The following is a 15989-nucleotide window of genomic DNA, read 5'->3' as shown; positions in this document are numbered from 1 at the left end:
GTTCGAATAAAGCCCCATTGACGAATAAGGTTATATAAGTTTATCAATATGACACGTGGAGGCACGTGGCCAGACAACTTATCTGGACGTCTTGGGGTTGGATTCGAACGGTAGTTACCGAATTCCACGGTTACCGTATTGGGAGACCGGCCGAACAATAGAGATTTATGTGTGATGGGAAGTACCGTCGATGAGGACAGGCGAAGGCCTATAAATATGAGCTGTTTCCCCTCGACAGATAGTTTTCCTCCTAATACTCAGTTTCTCGTCAACACTGACACCCTAGATAGCGAATATTATTCATTGGGATTGATCGTTCGTTACAAGGACAACTGTGTCCTGGTGGTATCCGATAGTGTCGTCTCGGTACTGATACACTTAATGGACCGCATCCGTCACATCAAAGCAACAGACCGTCATTTTCAGATCCAGCGACGAAATCTCCAGAGCTACAATGAGGAGCCCCAGCACATTCAGAGTACTTCCCTCAATCCCCTTGTTCGTGTATATGATGATTCAAGCATGAATCACGAAACGGGGGTAAAGGGATGGAAAAAGAGAAAAGGAAAAAATACCCATATTGTGAAGGCTCAATCAAATGTTATTTGGAAGCTAATACGAGAAATCTAAGCATAGGGAGGAAAAGGAAAGAGTGTAAACATGAAGCTATCCCTGGTCCCAGATATCAGTGGCGCGCTCACGTGCCCCTTCTCGCCCAACCCTGATCACGTGACCTCTGTCCAGACCTCTCAAGTCAGCAAATCTCACCATCTTCTGTATAGCCTCAGCACCAGCCGTCACACATATCGTGAAATTCCTTACAGATTCTACTGGCATGAACGTCTACCATATGTATGGGGAGTGTCTAGTACGCCAATATCGACTTGACTGGATGACTTGAAGGGATGGCGGAATACCCTCTGGCGATCAACTTGGAGTGACCACCTTGTGCCGAAGAAGCTGACCAAGGACACGTTCACTAGGGTAGACACCAAATTCATCTGATGGAAGTAGAGCTGGTGGCTACTCGCTTCTTGGGTTGATAACCAAGAAATGTACGATAACATGCCCGATGGCTCCGAATTGACCATGCCTTACAACCCCGAGTCTGAGCATCGACTCGATCAAAAAATGGGTTCGGTCGACCGAACAGATGGATACTGTTGACGAAAGCACCATGTTGTTCAAATACAAAGATAACAGCAAAGTGGCTATCAGAGATGATGGCATGTTTCATATGGCGTTGACGCAGATGCTATGTGACAAAGCCTCAGGAGAAGAGACAGCAGATGTAGTCTACGAATTTCATTTCACCGTAGCAAGGCGAGGTAAGATAACCCTACTGATGAATAGTGGGATTCTATTAAACCAGATGTTGCAATATAGCGATTCCGGAAAGACACGATAACACTTCTTTGCCCATACGATCTTGATCCATAAGCACTGCGCCACCTCGACCTACGTCCAAACCTGGTTCCAAGCGGCAGTCCGACAATGGAGATCTGCAAAGCACGAAGCTCGGTCCGAGGACCGGAGATCGGGGTAGAATCGATGAAGGCATACGGACTGACGATGAGAACGCTTTGGTTATGGAGGAACATTATGCTCGTTAGCATTCATGACTGGGATGTACTCTTTCTTGACAGTACCTCCCACGGGGTGCTCATCCTATCCCTTGGCATGTTCATATGTATAAGGTCCAACAAGCAATCCTCCATCTAACACGCCCGCCGATACTGAACATTCAAATAACGATAGGAATGGAGATGGAGAGGAGTTAGCGACCAGTGATAACGACCACGACGATGATATGGGGTCTGGTGACGATGGTGATATCCCTAAAACAAACAACTCTCCATCTGCTGAGGATGCTGTCACGAAGAATGCTGGCGCTGAGAATGATTCTATGCCGAAATATCAACCGAATCTGAACATTCAGATAACCGTGAGGATGGAGATTGGGGAGAGGCAGAGACCAGTGATGACTCCGACAGTGATATGGTGCATGTCAACGCTGATGGTGAAAATAATATCACTACAACAGACAATTCTCCGTCTGAGTGCAATTTCAACCTCCATGCTTCTTCAATTACCCTAACAGTGTCATGACAGGTCTATGACTTGGAGGTCTAACGCATGAGCAAGACGAGCTCGTGTCTTGGGTAATCTTGCTCTTTCTCCACCGATTGGAAGATATTGAGTTAGTCGAGATATCGAAACTAGCGGATGTTGGACCTGTCGAGGTCCAGATGGACATTTCTGACAAACCAAGTTATCCTGTGGATCCAAATAAGCCATGGCTTTCCGGAAAGTCCAGAAAAACGCAAAGTACTTGAGTACATGATAGATCGTCAGCTCAGGGCAAGCATCTGCCACTTGACACTTCTGATCTTGATTCAACTCTACAATGGCTTTAAGACTATAGGCATGAGTCCATGGAAGACAAAAAAAGTGCCTGCGGAATTATGTGCTGGGAGATTGGCATGCAAGAAAACCTGCGAGCCTATGTCGCACAGCACAACACCCCCGAGGCATGAAAGATGTAGTTATGTGACGTCCATGTGTGAATGTGACGCGGCCGATCATCTCATGGCACGCATGAGTGATGAAACCATCGATCCTGTACCTTGACGCCGACGATTTTTCTCCCGACCGTGATGTATTTCCTAGAAGGCTACCTTTGGCCCCATCAGGTGGAACATGAGAAGCCTTGAGCTCGTGGAGGCGTATTCTCCACGATAATGAATCTAATAATCACAGAGAAAAACAACCGCACGCGGAATTTGACAGGGAAGTGGGTGGACCGCAGTGAATCTTTTTACTTCTGGACAAGACAAGTCTTCCTAAATGAATCGGCCATGAGCTTGAAGAAGTAAATTCTCGTAACTAGGAATACAAATATGCAGCAGCTATCCAACAACGTGAGCAAGAAAACAAAACACGGGATCTGATTCAAGCTTTTTCTGGCTTTGGCAACAACAATGAAACAATGCCAGTAGGAGGTTATTGGCAACTTGAGGTGTGTTCTTAAGCAGCGAAGGAAAGTACTCATTGAGAGTATAGTTTTGTTTGAAAGAGTCTTTGTAGGAATTATTATTTCATTATGCCTGTATAGAATGAACTAGTCAGGGGTCCTTGAATAATTCATTGCTGCTCTATGTGGATAAATCATACATGCGATGAACTTAGCCCTAACTCGTGCCGAATAAGGAAATTAGGCTAGGAACATCAAGGATTACGCCAACTAAAGGATCTAAAGGATCCAAATGACGTTAACGTGAAAAGTCATATCATTTGCAGAATTTCAGTATTAAAATTCGAGGAGATAGAATTGATTATAAATTGACTAATTAGCCAAACCTCTTCCCCCGAACTGGACCGAGCCTGTTGAGCCGAGTATCTGCTTCCGCCGAGGGACATTACCAACCCTGGAAATCTACTGTCCCAGCTCCTTATTGTTTATTAATCAGTAAGTGCATTTAATGTAAATAAATATTAGTAGCATATCATTGTTTAACTTGTCTATATCCATCGGGGATAGCTTCGACCGACATGGGTTTGTAATCAAGAACACCATGATTAGAGAAGAGGGGTGTATAAGTAGAGGCATTTCACATACGTGGTGCCCTGGTCATTAAATAGAACATCCAAAATCACAACTCAGGAGCACAATGTCAAAACTCATTGTCATTGTCGGTGTTACTGGCCTCCAGGTACCATAAACATCCAAATAGGAGAAAAGCATACTGATTGATATAGGGGTCATCCGTAGCAAACACCTTTCTAAACCTACCAGGATGGAAAGTCCGCGGCATATCACGCAATCCCTCTAGCCCAACAGCCCAAGCTCTTATTTCTAAAGGCGCCGAGATCATTCAAGCAGATTTGGACGACGAGAAATCACTCTATCCAGCCTTCGAAAGCGCTAATGTCATTTTTTCCAACACCGATTTCTTTGGCATCTTTTTTCATGCATTAATGTCAAAGAATGATTCACCGCAACAATATGCATATGACCGTGAAGTCGAGCAGGGAATCAACATTGCGCGAGCAGCTGCTTCGCCCACGGTACTACGCACCCTAGACCGATTCGTACTCTCCTCGCTGAGCGATGCTCGCAAATGGAGTCAAGGGAAGTATCCGAACGTGTACCACAACAACTCCAAGATAGAGATTATCCAAACCATCGAGACGCAATTCCCGGAATTGGCGGAACGGATGAGTATGGTCCAAGTAGGACATTACGCGACAAATTGGAAACAGTCACCATCCTTGGCGCCACAGAAACAGTCTGATGGGAGCTTTATAGTCAAACGAACATTCACTTCTGATTTTAAGATGCCGTTTGTTGTCCCTCATAAGGATACAGGAGAGTTTGTCAGAGCCTTGACGCTTGATCTCCCTGCCGGAACACATATTCTAGGCGCATCTGAGATTTTGACGTTGCCGGAATGGACCAAGATTTGGGCCGAGACTCTCGGTGTCAAGGCTGTTTTTGAGCAGGTTACCTTTGACATTTTCTTTCAGGGTGTGCCTGACGAGATGAAGAGGGAGCTTTCGGAAACGTTTGCATATACCAATGAGTTTGGATATACGGGCGGTGATCCGGCGATTAAAACTGCTGAGCAGGTAAGCAATCAAATGATAAATCTTGGATGATATTGAAATAGTTGTGCTAAGGTTTTCAGCTTGGTATCAAGCTTTCGCTCACATCGATGGAGGAGTATATCAAAGGTGAAGATTGGTCGTCAGTTTTGTAACCATTTCTCTTAACTTGGCAGTGTAAAAACCCTGCTAAGACTCGGTGAAGGTAATCAACTAGCCATCGAATAGGTTGAGCACGAATAGGTTGAGCATCAATAGCTCTCTTACTGTCCATCCATCGATGATGCATACTCATGTCTTTGAGGTGGATAGTTTGAGAAACCAAAGAGTCATATAAGAGGAAACCCCTGAAGAATTCAATCAACAAATAAAAACCAATCTTAACCAGCCTGATAAGCATCGACACATGCACATCATAAGTGGTACTTACTCTCCCATACTCTTTAATATGACACCTCAAGTACCTCCTCATATGCATTGCAATGTGGCCCAATAAAAGTCGTGCAGTGTGAAGCCATTCTTTCCCCTCTTGTATCTCTGACAGTGAACAAACAGACCAGGATACCGTTTCACCACCGCACGCGACCTTTTTCCTTTCTTTCTGTCTTTCTTTCTTTCTTTCTGTCTTTCTTTCTTTCTTTCTTTCTTTCTTTCTTTCTTTCTTTTAGGATGGGCGTAATTTTTTCTCTGCCAATATTTTCTTTGATCAGGGTTAGGAATGATGTCGTCTGCTTCTTTGTCGTATCCGGCTGGTTCTTTTCATTACTATAAGGCACCTGGGCAAAAGTAAGTCCTTTTCTCTTCTGACCAGAAATTTGATGAGGTTCATTCTGTTCTTTCCTTGTGTATATTGCCAACAAGGCTGACTGGTGATTGTGCCTTACTGATTGTGCATACAGTGAGGACTTGGTGAGTGCTTTCCCCCTGGTCGACCCTAGTATTTTGACTATTTCATTGCTCTTTACTCACAAAGAATTCTATGCCAGGTTTCGCTAAATTCGACAATGGAGCTTTTTGCTTCTCAGTCGGAGACGGTGACTATTCTGAAGTCTCAGTATGAGGATCTTGTAGGTTATCTACCCCCCAGTCACTGATGATACAAGTACTGAAGTGGGATATGCCAATAGCTTTGTCTAGCACAGCAATTTGGTACGTTCACTCGTTCGTTCGTTCTTCAGATTGGATGATTGCTAATATCAGACAGAGAATCTCAAAGGGAGTCTTTTGAGAGGAGGCGTCAGTACAGAGGATCTCGATGTGATAATATACACTCCTACATATTGAGAAGAGACTAATAGTACCAGGTCCTAGTCCACGGCACGCTCGCTCCCCACGCAGTCGACGAAAAGCACGCCCAGAATCCGTACAATCGCAGCTATCAGCCTTCCAATGGCGTGTCCCTATCTACACGGATCCGGCCCTTTGAGTCTGCATCGACCAACACTGGGCCAAACCACTCTCACTCCCACGAAGAAAGTATCCAAGACTACGACGACGATGCCCTCGACGAAGTAGAATCCCAAACACCGCCCGACCAATTTAACGACAACGAACAACAAACCATCGAAATCCGCAACTTGCCCGAACGATGCACCTACCTCGACATCACAAAATCCATTCGGGGAGGAGCTCTGGTACAAATCTACCTACGCTACACAGAACGCATAGCTCGCGTCTCATTCGTAGAAGCAGCTGCAGCACGCGAATTTCTCGCTCGCGGGAAACGGGCTGGGGTTTATATTCGGAATCAAAAGGTCCCCCTTTCACACCCCGTATTAAAAAAAATGATACTGACTGAAATGGAATAGGTCGACCTATCGTGGAGCAACAGCCAATTCATCCTCCGCCCTTACATCAAACAATCCATCCTCCACAACGGCGCAACCCGCAACCTAATCATCCACAACGCCAACCCAAACATCACCTCAGCCCTAATCCGTGAACATCTCGAACACATCCACAATCTGATCATAGTCGACATCAGATTCAATCACAGCAATAGCAGTGTCTGCATATGCACGAATTCGGTGCACAATGCCATGTTTGCACGGTCTTGTATGAGGTCTAGAGCGGCTTATAAGGGGATGAGGATTGATTTTGGGGTTGATGAGTGTGCGGCACCTTATTCTGAGTTGTCGGCCACTGCGGCAGAGTATCATGTTTCTGCATCGACGCAGGGGAGGGTTTGGGGGAGGCGTGATTTGCAGAAACAAGGGACCAGAGCACGCTCGGTATCGAATCGATTCGGTCTTTTGAGTCTTGAATCCGACGGTGGTACTGATTCTGAGGAGGAAGAGTCAAGGTCAGATTCTTGATTTTCGTTTAAACATGATCAACACGGTGTTATGAATCGGTTGGGTTGTATGTTACCAGTGAATATCCTTTTTCCATTCTTGAATGTCTGAGTATGCAGTTACATGTGCTTTATAATATATGAGTTATCCTAATTTCCTCTTTGCATTCTCCCTGGACGTCTTACGATTCTTCTATCTACTTCGATCGAGCTCTTAGATAGACCAATCGATCACGACCTAGCTTACTCAAAGTATTATCATAGGTATATTCATTCAATCTATAGACAGACAAAGGTACAGCTAAGGTATCATTTTTATACGCCTTCAGAACGAAAATATAACTCAATAAAAATAAATCAATTCGCCTCGCTAAACACCCATTATTCAAAAAAAAAAGAAGAGGGAAAAAAAAAAACGGAATTAAAGGGTCAGAGTCTCCATATCAGCACTACTTGATCTTGATCGCTCGCTGAGTTCTGGGCGTCGGGGGTTGTTGCCGTCGACATCGGAGGTTTTGGTTATGATCCACGCGGAGGCGTACATGTTTACTCTATGCAGGGATTAGTATACGGTTTATATACCAAGTAGAAGGTAGAAACTTACCGGTCAATGCATGTCCCCGGGAATCGCGCTCCGACGCGACGAGGTGTGAATCCGTTGGCTTCGAAATCCTTGATGTACCATGGCTCAATGCTAGCGGATCGCAATAATACTCGGCCTCCCATCTTCAAAGCACGGTTCAATGCTTGGGCTTGTTTGGCGGCGGCGTCTTCGTCTGGGTTGAACCAGTCCATTGAGTCCATTACCACTGCAATGGTTAGTGTACGGGGTGTGATGCGTGCAATGACTTCGTTGAGGCCGTCAGTGTGAATACGAAGACCGTCGAATGCGCCAGGAGTTGAGAGCTTGTCGTGTGCTTTAGGAGTCAAGTATGTGGGATGGCATCTGTAAACGATTAGAAACGATCAATACTATCATGAGGAGACTTACTGTCGAGAAAATTTGCCCTGGAGACAAAGGTAGTAGAAATAATTGTCGTTGCTGATCAATGTATCCTTGGCCACAGGGTCGAATGTGTCGACGACGTATTCCCAAATTGCACGTCCGCTAACATCCGAATTTTTCTTGATTCCACCGCTCAACCCCTTGCGCTTCAAGTAGTCATCAATAATCATGTTACGCTGAGGAGGTGGGACACCAGCGGCTTTCCAGGCAAACCATTCGGTCTTGACAATGGCCCAGTTGAGTATCCTGCTAATCAGCACCCGGCGGATAGTAGGCCAGATTTCGCGCTGCTCGTTCAAGGTATGGGCCTCGCACAATCTATTGTTGACCTCGCGGAGACCAAACACTGTGAATAGGTACCTGACCAGCTTAATGGCAACGCGGGATCCACCAGTCTCGTACAGACCTCTGTTTGACTTAGAAGTGAAAACGTCGGTTTGCTCGAGCCAGTACTGGAACGCCTGGCTAGACAAGTGCGGACTCAACTTGGTAAGAAGAAGTTCACGGAACTCGGGATGTTTGCCTTCTCCGAAAATCTTCCATACATCCTTGTACCCAAGAGCTCTGAAAGAAGCGACTTTAAGTTCCAGCAAGTGATTCTGGTTAGGGTTCATATCAACAGCATGAATGCGCTTGGGGCTCTTTTGGAGGTAATCCAAAATGTTATCACCAGCACTTGTAATAGTCAAAATAACATCTTCACTGTTGATGTTCAACAAACGATGATCAACGCGAGGATCTTCCCAGTTGAAAGCATAGATATACTCATCCTTGAACTGGGTGTGCTTAGTAAGCTGATCGTTATAGTAAATGCGATGGTGGTGGTTCTGATAGAACGCAGACGGAAGAGGAAGGTTGGTGCTGAGATTGACTACCGCCGACTCGTATGCCTTGGACTTGATCTCAGGAGTCGCTTTCTCAACAGCGTCGCTCATCTCTCGTCGGTGTTTGGCGGCAGATAGGTATGGAGATTCTGTCCACGAAGCATTGAGCATCTCGATGCTAGATCTTCCAGAAGTGAAATCCTTTTGGCAACCCAGGAAGATATAGTACGGGATACCACCGAGAAGGTAGTTTCGCTCACTAGCCGAAATGATAGTTCCAAACTTGTATTCCAAGTAGTCTCTGCGAGCAGCGTCCAAGTTGACACGGTCAAAGTCGAACCATGCACGCCAGAAGGCCCGACCAATCCAGTTGACATGGCGGTTGAACACACCACCGGTGTAGTTGCGGCAAGAAACATCGACAATGTTTTGGACTACCAATGTCAGCGCGGCGAACCAGTCAGTAAGACCAATTGACATACCATAAAAGTCAACAACGCCAAGGAGAGCATCGGACTTCATCAGACTGTTCAACGAATCAACGACACTGTAGTAGTCTGTAAGGTGTGAGCATATGTCTTTTTTTTCCCCCTCTCTCTCTTTTCTTCACAGTATGATTGCAACTGACCTGGAATCATTGACAAGCTGTAGCTCATTGTAACGATATCAGCACCGCCATTTGCAGCGCCATTTTCCCCTGGTAGGCGGAACTCTCGGGCATCGCGGCAAATGACAGATACATTCTTCCAACCGAGACGCTCGAATCGCTGGCGGGCGACTTCTAGCAGGGACGGCGAGAGATCGACCAGGTAGACATGCGAGAAGAATTTGTCGACGGGAAGGAAGGCGTTCATAGCTTCGATGTTGTAGCTGCTACGGTTAGTTCACATCTCTCCATATTTCGGGATACGAAGACCATACCCGGTACCTCCACCAATCTACGCTACAGTCAGTCAATGCTCGGCAGAGGAGTCGGCCTACTTACATCAACCCAAACCGGCTTAGACACCTGATGCTGTGATTGGCGGTATTTCAACTGCGCAGCCAACAATGCAAGCATATCCTCACGGCCGCAGAGAAGCTTCTTGCGAGTAGCATCGTACACGGAAGCCTGTAGAAGTCAGCATGTTCCCCCCGGAACGGAAGCACTGAAACATTCTCACTTGAGCACGGTAGAAGCTCTCCAGCGCATGTTGCTGGCCGGCTTCACCCTCGCGATCCCGCTCATGCGGCTTGATAAAGCAAGAATAGGCGAATTGGATATAAGATAGAAACCCTTTATTCCAGTCCAACTTGGACTTTTGCAAAGAAAGCACCACGGTAGTAGCGACCACGCCTAGCACCAGCACAAGGGCCACGCCAACCATGATGTGCGGCGTGCTCAAGCCATCGAGGCTGTTGAGAGGTGAGTGTAGAGTGTAGACACTCATTGTGAAGTTCCAGATTATTCGGGAAGATATACCTAGGTAGCACTGAGGAAGGAGCAGACCGGGCCAAGAAAGAAAGGAAGGAAGGAAGGAAGGAAAGAAGAAGGAATATACGAGAGGAAAGAACAGAAGAAGAAGAAGAAGGAGTCTCTCCGCCAAAAAAAATATTAATCTGCCATTAGCCTCTATTTAATTCTACCCTCATTCTCAGATAGGACAGGCACGGGACCACCAGAAGAAGCATCTCGAGGGAACCCCACCATGGATTGTCTCTGCCCTTGAGTCTTGACTTCTCAGAACAATCCGCGTCTCCGTATATCTGGGAGAATGATCCTATCATATCGACACATGAGCGCATCCGACCACGGAGAGCTCCCCTCTTGTCCCGCGCATCGTCACGCATTTGGCGGATAATTATGGATAGGTGGCCTAGTGGATACGGCACGCGACGACGAGGGAGTGCATCATTAGTTGTTTCTGAGATGTTCCGTTCAGACTTTTGGGAAAAGACAGAGAGAGAGAGAGAGAGAGAGATAGAATGGTATCAATTGTACCTGGCGCTTGACCGGATAAGGTATAGCGGTACTGCATTAAGCCTGCAATCGACTAGTGTCACACATACAGGCTGTACTGATACGGTAATCAGGACCCTTCTGAGCAGACGGGGTCTGCCTGATCCCAACAAAAATTTCCCTTCATTTGTCAATCAGAGGCCGAGTCAGCAGCATGTGCCGTTTTGAGTGCTGACCAGAATTGCTGCCTCAGGTTTATACTCTGGACCGCTTGTGTTGCACGGGCCAATCAGCCGCCGCTCTGCCACCACGACACGGCCAGATTGGATCTCGATATATCCCGCCTACATTCATTGAATGTGCTGGTGATATGCATGCGATGTCGGGGTTCTAAGCATTGAAGATACGTATATCCGCGCATCAAATATAATCTACATACGACAAACGATAAACAAAGTATGCCCCGCAGCCCCTAGGTAGATAGCTGGCTGCAACCGCTGTAAACACCTCAAGCGGGCACTCAAGCGGGCACTGCCCACGGCCATGTCACTTATGGAGACGGTATCAATTGATCATACAACAAATCAATACGAGAAGCTTAGTATGAATACGGAGTCGACAGACGAACTAGTGGTTATTGCAGCCTCAGAAAGTTCATTCATCCCACATTTGCATGTGATCCTTGGCGTTCCTGACTCTTTTGAGATGAACGAGGAACCCCAACAGATTGAGAGCTCTCGTTTAGAGCTTTATGATACCGCTATATATTGCTAGTGTATTTGAGCTGGTTGATTAAGTTGTTGACTAGAATTGTGGCCTGAGGGCTGTACGCTGTGTCCGTCTACAGAAAGAATCACGAGACAGTGAACAAGGACTTGAGACCAGAAGAATTGATTTGAGGTTGATTCTCACGAGGACGAGGACGAGGACGACACTGCTCAGTTAAATAATGGAATGGCACAGAGAATTAAATAAATATATGAAGCTTGAAAAATAAGCAATGGTGGAGGGTGAGAATGTTGTAAGTGTTGCAAGCCACGATCACATGTCAATCTTACCTCAGCTCACCATCTCCACTGTCTCATTTCTCGATCCAACGATACCAATGCGAGAATAGCCTCTAGGGCTAACCGTTCCGCCCTGTCTCACTGTTATGGATCAGAAGCGAAAGAAAAAGAAAATTATATACTATCATGATTAAAAGCAGGTATTATAGAATAGCGCTGGCATCGCCAGTATCACGCCAACAAACAGTCAGACAGGTCAATCAACCACTGACCTGCCGTTGACACCGAACCACGTCTAAGGCACACACGCAACATGACGGCTTCTAAAGCTATGGAAGGATGCCGACGAAACAAAAGGTTGAAGATTGAAGAACGAGCAAGACGCCTGGGGAATTGATGCTGCTGCAAAGTAAAGTCACGAAAGATGGTACCGTTATTCCTTCATTCATGCATTCTCCGACTGAATTGTTTGCTGAAAGAAAGGAAAAAAAAAAAAAAACCAGGTCAGCGGTATCCCATTATTGATCAGCGAGTGAGAGAACTTACCACCAACCAGTCCATGCCTTCATTAATACCTTTACCATCAATAGCCGAACAAGCAACAATACTCCAATTCCGATCACGTAATTCACCCAACTTCAACGCTTCGGAGATCTCTCCAGCCCCCTTTGCGCCAGGTTGATCCTGTTTATTGGCGAATACCAGCAGCGCGGCATCCCGGAGCTCTTCCTCGTTCAACATGGCTGCCAATTCGTCGGCTGCGATTCCTAATCGCTCGATATCGGTGGAATCTATCACGAAGACGACGGCGGCGGTGTTGGCGTAGTAGCATCGCCAGTAGGGACGGATAGAGGTTTGGCCTCCAAGATCCTATTTTTTATCAATCGTCAGTGGGGGTTTGCGCTCGTATACGGAGGACTATAACATACCCAAACATTCAGATTTAGATTCTTGTAAGTGACCGATTCGACATTGAAGCCGATTGTGGGAATCGTCGTAACAACCTCGCCAATCTACCACCAAGGTCAGCACGTACTCGTGAACAAGTAGAATGACAATCTCACCTTTAATCTATACAAAAGCGTCGTTTTCCCCGCATTGTCCTTGATTCTCGTCAGCTATTCCAACCCGTTCCCTGTTCATGTTGAAACCATACAAGACCTAAAATCAAAATTCGAATCTCCTTTTTCGCCCACAGTAGGGACCACATTCGCGACAATGAGCCTCCCATATTTATCTGTCTATTTATTCTATTGCGAAATCAAGTACGATCGGCGCGATATCCCGTAATAAAGAGTCGTGATAGTAGAATACTCGGTGGTCGTGAGGGTATGCTGTCCTGATGCGGCGAGGTGTCCTTCCCCTTTATAAATCGTTCTCGTCGGTGGCGGCTCGAAGGCGTCGGATTCGTGATGTATCGTGAGTAATCCGGAACGTATAGAAGACTAAATGTATGGTAATATCAACCTGGCCGTCGAATCTGTTCTCGAGTGCTGTTCTGATTTCAAATAAAAGTCGTGATCGCATTGACCATTACGCAGAAGGATGTGGCTCGGGATTGGCCTGACTGAGCCACACCCGCTTGGTCAAAGCTCGGATGTGATAAAAACGACTTGCAAGTTGCAGTTTGATTTGATTCAATCAACAGACTTCTTGTATACCTAAAGTATCGCCAGTGCAGTTCGCAAGATTTATGTCCCGTTTAATTATTTCAGCCTCCGAATGACTTCTAGCCGGGATTGTGAACATACACCCTGAGCAACGACAGACAGCTCTTGCGCCTGGAGCGCTTCTACAAACTGTTGTCTTATTACGGTAATCGAGAAAGCAACTGTCAAGATGGTTGGCAAAAAGTCAGAAAAGGCTCTTCGAGATGAAGGTAATCAGCCAGGTTACACCGAGCAAATGGAAAAAGTCTAATGTCTAACTTGTATAGGCCTCGAACGAACCGACAACAGCATGGGACTATCCAGTTGGCCTGTGATAACCCCAATCAACCAGAAAAACTATTACACGTACGTGAATCTACTCCAATCATCCAGCACATCCTAATATTGAATAGAGACTACCTCAAACGAGATGACCAGCTCCTCGCCTACCGCCTCCAAAACGAAGAAGCGCGCAACCGCATGACCAAAACCGCCAAAGACCGCGACCGCGCACTCGCCCTAGGCAAACAGGAACAAGCCGATACCGAAGCCGACGGAGACGCTGTAATGGAAGATGCCGAAGAAGCAGTCGAGGCGGAAACAGCAGGCTCAAAAGTGATTGTTCTTCATTTGGGAAGCCAGAATTTACGGATTGGGCTTGCGAGTGATGCGCTTCCTAAAACTGTGCCGATGGTGATAGCTAGGAAATCGACACAAAACGAGTCGGAAGATGGTGTTGAGCCGAGACCGAAGAGGGTTAAATTGAATGAGGATGAGAATGAGGAAGATATTGCACCGGAGAAGCGGTTTGGGACAGAGGTACGCTAAATAAAGATACATATTGAAACCTGGAAAAGGGTACTAAGACATCCCCAGTTTGCATCACAATATACAAAAATGTCCGCCGATCTCAAAACGCACATGCGACAAAACAAAAGACGAATGCTACCCAACTCCAAAGAAATGGTCGTCAACTACAACCGTCGAACTGTCCCCGAACTCATCCCGGAACATAACGATCCTTCGCGAGTTGAATGGACAGAATTCTCTAACCCGCCACCTGAATACATAACAGGGCAAAGAGCGCTCAGAATACCAGATGATTCAACCCCACGATACAAACTATCGTGGCCGATTCGAAATGGATGGTGCAATGAGAAGGATTACACGAATGCGCGACTCTTGTTTGTGGATATATCTCTTATCCTGGAAGACGCAATTAAGCGAGAGCTAGGATTGACCAGTAAGAAAGACTGGCCGCAGTATTCATGCGTTTTTGTCATTCCGGATCTCTACGAAAGGTCGTACGTTACTACCATATTGGAAATGTTGATGAAAGAGTTCTCCTTTGCGCGGGTTTGCTTCATCCAGGAAAGTTTAGCGGCTGCGTTTGGCGCCGGGTATACATCTGCTTGTATCGTGGATATCGGAGCACAAAAGACTTCAATATGTTGTGTGGAAGAAGGAATGTGCGTTGAAAACTCGCGTATCAATTTGAAATACGGCGGATTTGACGTTACTGAGACATTTATCAAAATGATGCTCTTTGATCATTTCCCATATGCCGAGATCAACCTGAACCGACGATACGATTTCTTACTTGCCGAGGAACTGAAGAAGAATGTCTGCACAATGAACGAGGGCAGCGTGTCTGTACAAGTATTTGATTTCCATCTCCGTGTCTCAGGACAGGATACAAGAAAATACACGTTCAAAGCATACGACGAAGTCCATCTTGCGCCAATGGGTTATTTCCAGCCTAGCATTTTCAGCCATGACGATAAACTACAGGGTCGTCGGAAACTTCTACCTCGATCGTATGATATTTATGATGGTCAACCGAATGATCCTACATCAGCAGCGCAGTCGGAAATTCTTAAAATCATCGCACCGCCTCTTCCCGCGGAGTTGTTGGCGGAGGATGAAAAGTCACATTCTAATGCAACTGACGTCCAGGCGACACCCGCCCGCTCCCATTTAAATGCTCTCGGTCGTGTGCAGGATTCCGAAGCCACGCCTCGATCATCAGTGGCCGGCTCACCAGCTCCAGAGACAAACACGCCCCTGAATGGAATCGCAGCTGCTGCTGCAGGGAACAGCACACCTGTCCCCGGCGAAAAAGCGAGTCAACCCGCCGTTGCCCCTGCCGCTGGTGCATCCCAACCCTCCCAAGCATCCCAACCCCTCCAACAACCACCACCTCAACCCCCTCGAACCCCCACAATCGAAGAACGCGACGACATCCTCCCCATCTACCCCCTCGACCAAGCAATCCTAGCTTCCATCACGCATGCAGCGCGCTCCGATGACAAAAAAATGCGCGACTATCTGGGTGGAATCATGGTCGTCGGCGGCGGGAGTCAAATCAATGGGTTCCACGCCTATCTCGAAGAGAGATTACATGCGCTCACTCCGACGTTCACAAAGGAGATTATGATTGGTTCCCCGCCGAGGGATTTGGATGCGCAGGTTGTTGTCTGGAAGGGGGCGAGTGTGTTTGGAAAGTTGGATGGGACGAATGATAGTTGGATTGGGAGGTTGGAGTATGATCGGTTGGGGAGTAGGTTGTTGGTTTATAAATGTATGTGGGCTTATTAGGTTTGTTTACGTGACACGATTGTTAGTTTTTTTGTACTCTTCTCATAGTAGCCCTAATTGTGACTACA

The 15989-nt window shown here is 46.6% G+C and overlaps 5 protein-coding genes across 7 annotated transcripts, besides 3 other annotated features; 3 read left to right on the top strand and 2 right to left on the bottom strand.

Annotated features, from left to right (window-relative positions):
• Window positions 1-3671: 3671 nt before the first annotated feature.
• TSTA_037630 (hscarg dehydrogenase, putative) lies at window positions 3672-4760 on the top strand (the record flags this gene model as incomplete). The annotated part of the gene is made up of 3 exons (XM_002480934.1): window positions 3672-3713; window positions 3760-4629; window positions 4689-4760. The coding sequence occupies 3 exons, from the start codon at window positions 3672-3674 to the stop codon at window positions 4758-4760; spliced, it is 984 nt and encodes a 327-aa protein (XP_002480979.1).
• A 403-nt stretch (window positions 4761-5163) lies between these two features.
• Window positions 5164-7147, top strand: TSTA_037620. Of its 2 annotated transcripts, XM_002480932.1 has the most exons (7): window positions 5164-5391; window positions 5505-5514; window positions 5592-5672; window positions 5733-5754; window positions 5810-5862; window positions 5910-6359; window positions 6414-7147. In XM_002480932.1, the coding sequence occupies exons 1-7, from the start codon at window positions 5324-5326 to the stop codon at window positions 6918-6920; spliced, it is 1191 nt and encodes a 396-aa protein (XP_002480977.1). In that variant the 5' UTR covers window positions 5164-5323; the 3' UTR covers window positions 6921-7147. The 2 variants fall into 2 exon arrangements, with proteins under 2 accessions (XP_002480977.1, XP_002480978.1); XM_002480933.1 differs by having other exon boundaries at window positions 5164-5672.
• Window positions 5193-5270: a microsatellite.
• Window positions 7148-7319: 172 nt separating the features above from the next.
• On the bottom strand, window positions 7320-10158 carry TSTA_037610 (uncharacterized protein; the record flags this gene model as incomplete). Its single annotated transcript, XM_002480931.1, has 8 exons — window positions 7320-7449; window positions 7503-7844; window positions 7890-9162; window positions 9211-9285; window positions 9357-9601; window positions 9650-9666; window positions 9714-9839; window positions 9892-10158. The coding sequence occupies 8 exons, from the start codon at window positions 10156-10158 to the stop codon at window positions 7320-7322; spliced, it is 2475 nt and encodes an 824-aa protein (XP_002480976.1).
• Window positions 10159-10223: 65 nt separating this feature from the next.
• Window positions 10224-10264: a microsatellite.
• A 398-nt stretch (window positions 10265-10662) lies between these two features.
• Window positions 10663-10693: a microsatellite.
• An 851-nt stretch (window positions 10694-11544) lies between these two features.
• On the bottom strand, window positions 11545-13191 carry TSTA_037600 (ADP-ribosylation factor, putative). 2 transcript variants are annotated; one of them, XM_002480929.1, is made up of 5 exons: window positions 12831-13191; window positions 12739-12777; window positions 12604-12687; window positions 12221-12544; window positions 11545-12146 (listed from the first exon to the last, which is right to left on the bottom strand). In XM_002480929.1, the coding sequence occupies exons 1-5, from the start codon at window positions 12903-12905 to the stop codon at window positions 12120-12122; spliced, it is 549 nt and encodes a 182-aa protein (XP_002480974.1). In that variant the 5' UTR covers window positions 12906-13191; the 3' UTR covers window positions 11545-12119. The 2 variants fall into 2 exon arrangements, with proteins under 2 accessions (XP_002480974.1, XP_002480975.1); XM_002480930.1 differs by having other exon boundaries at window positions 11545-12544.
• A 322-nt stretch (window positions 13192-13513) lies between these two features.
• TSTA_037590 (chromatin remodeling complex subunit (Arp8), putative) lies at window positions 13514-15921 on the top strand (the record flags this gene model as incomplete). Its single annotated transcript, XM_002480928.1, has 4 exons — window positions 13514-13553; window positions 13611-13689; window positions 13737-14142; window positions 14200-15921. 4 exons carry the CDS (start codon window positions 13514-13516, stop codon window positions 15919-15921), a joined length of 2247 nt encoding a protein of 748 aa, XP_002480973.1.
• Window positions 15922-15989: the final 68 nt, after the last annotated feature.

Source organism: Talaromyces stipitatus, genomic scaffold, assembly GCF_000003125.1.
Source record: "Talaromyces stipitatus ATCC 10500 scf_1105507295541 genomic scaffold, whole genome shotgun sequence".
Lineage (NCBI taxonomy): Eukaryota > Fungi > Ascomycota > Eurotiomycetes > Eurotiales > Trichocomaceae > Talaromyces > Talaromyces stipitatus.
The sequence above is the reverse complement of the archived record's forward strand: the minus strand, read 5'-3'. Positions and strand labels throughout refer to the sequence as shown.

Bases quoted from the DNA above. Each gene is read 5' to 3' on its own strand.
- TSTA_037620 (XM_002480932.1), top strand. From the start codon at position 5,324: ATGATGTCGTCTGCTTCTTTGTCGTATCCGGCTGGTTCTTTTCATTAC. The intron at 5,863-5,909 runs GTGATAATATAC...TAATAGTACCAG, and splicing joins TCAGTACAGAGGATCTCGAT to GTCCTAGTCCACGGCACGCT. The intron at 6,360-6,413 runs GTCCCCCTTTCA...GAAATGGAATAG, and splicing joins TTTATATTCGGAATCAAAAG to GTCGACCTATCGTGGAGCAA.
- TSTA_037600 (XM_002480929.1), bottom strand. From the start codon at position 12,905: ATGGGAGGCTCATTGTCGCGAATGTGGTCCCTACTGTGGGCGAAAAAG. The intron at 12,778-12,830 runs GTATGGTTTCAA...ACGAGAATCAAG, and splicing joins GAATTTTGATTTTAGGTCTT to GACAATGCGGGGAAAACGAC. The intron at 12,545-12,603 runs GTATGTTATAGT...GATAAAAAATAG, and splicing joins ATCTAAATCTGAATGTTTGG to GATCTTGGAGGCCAAACCTC.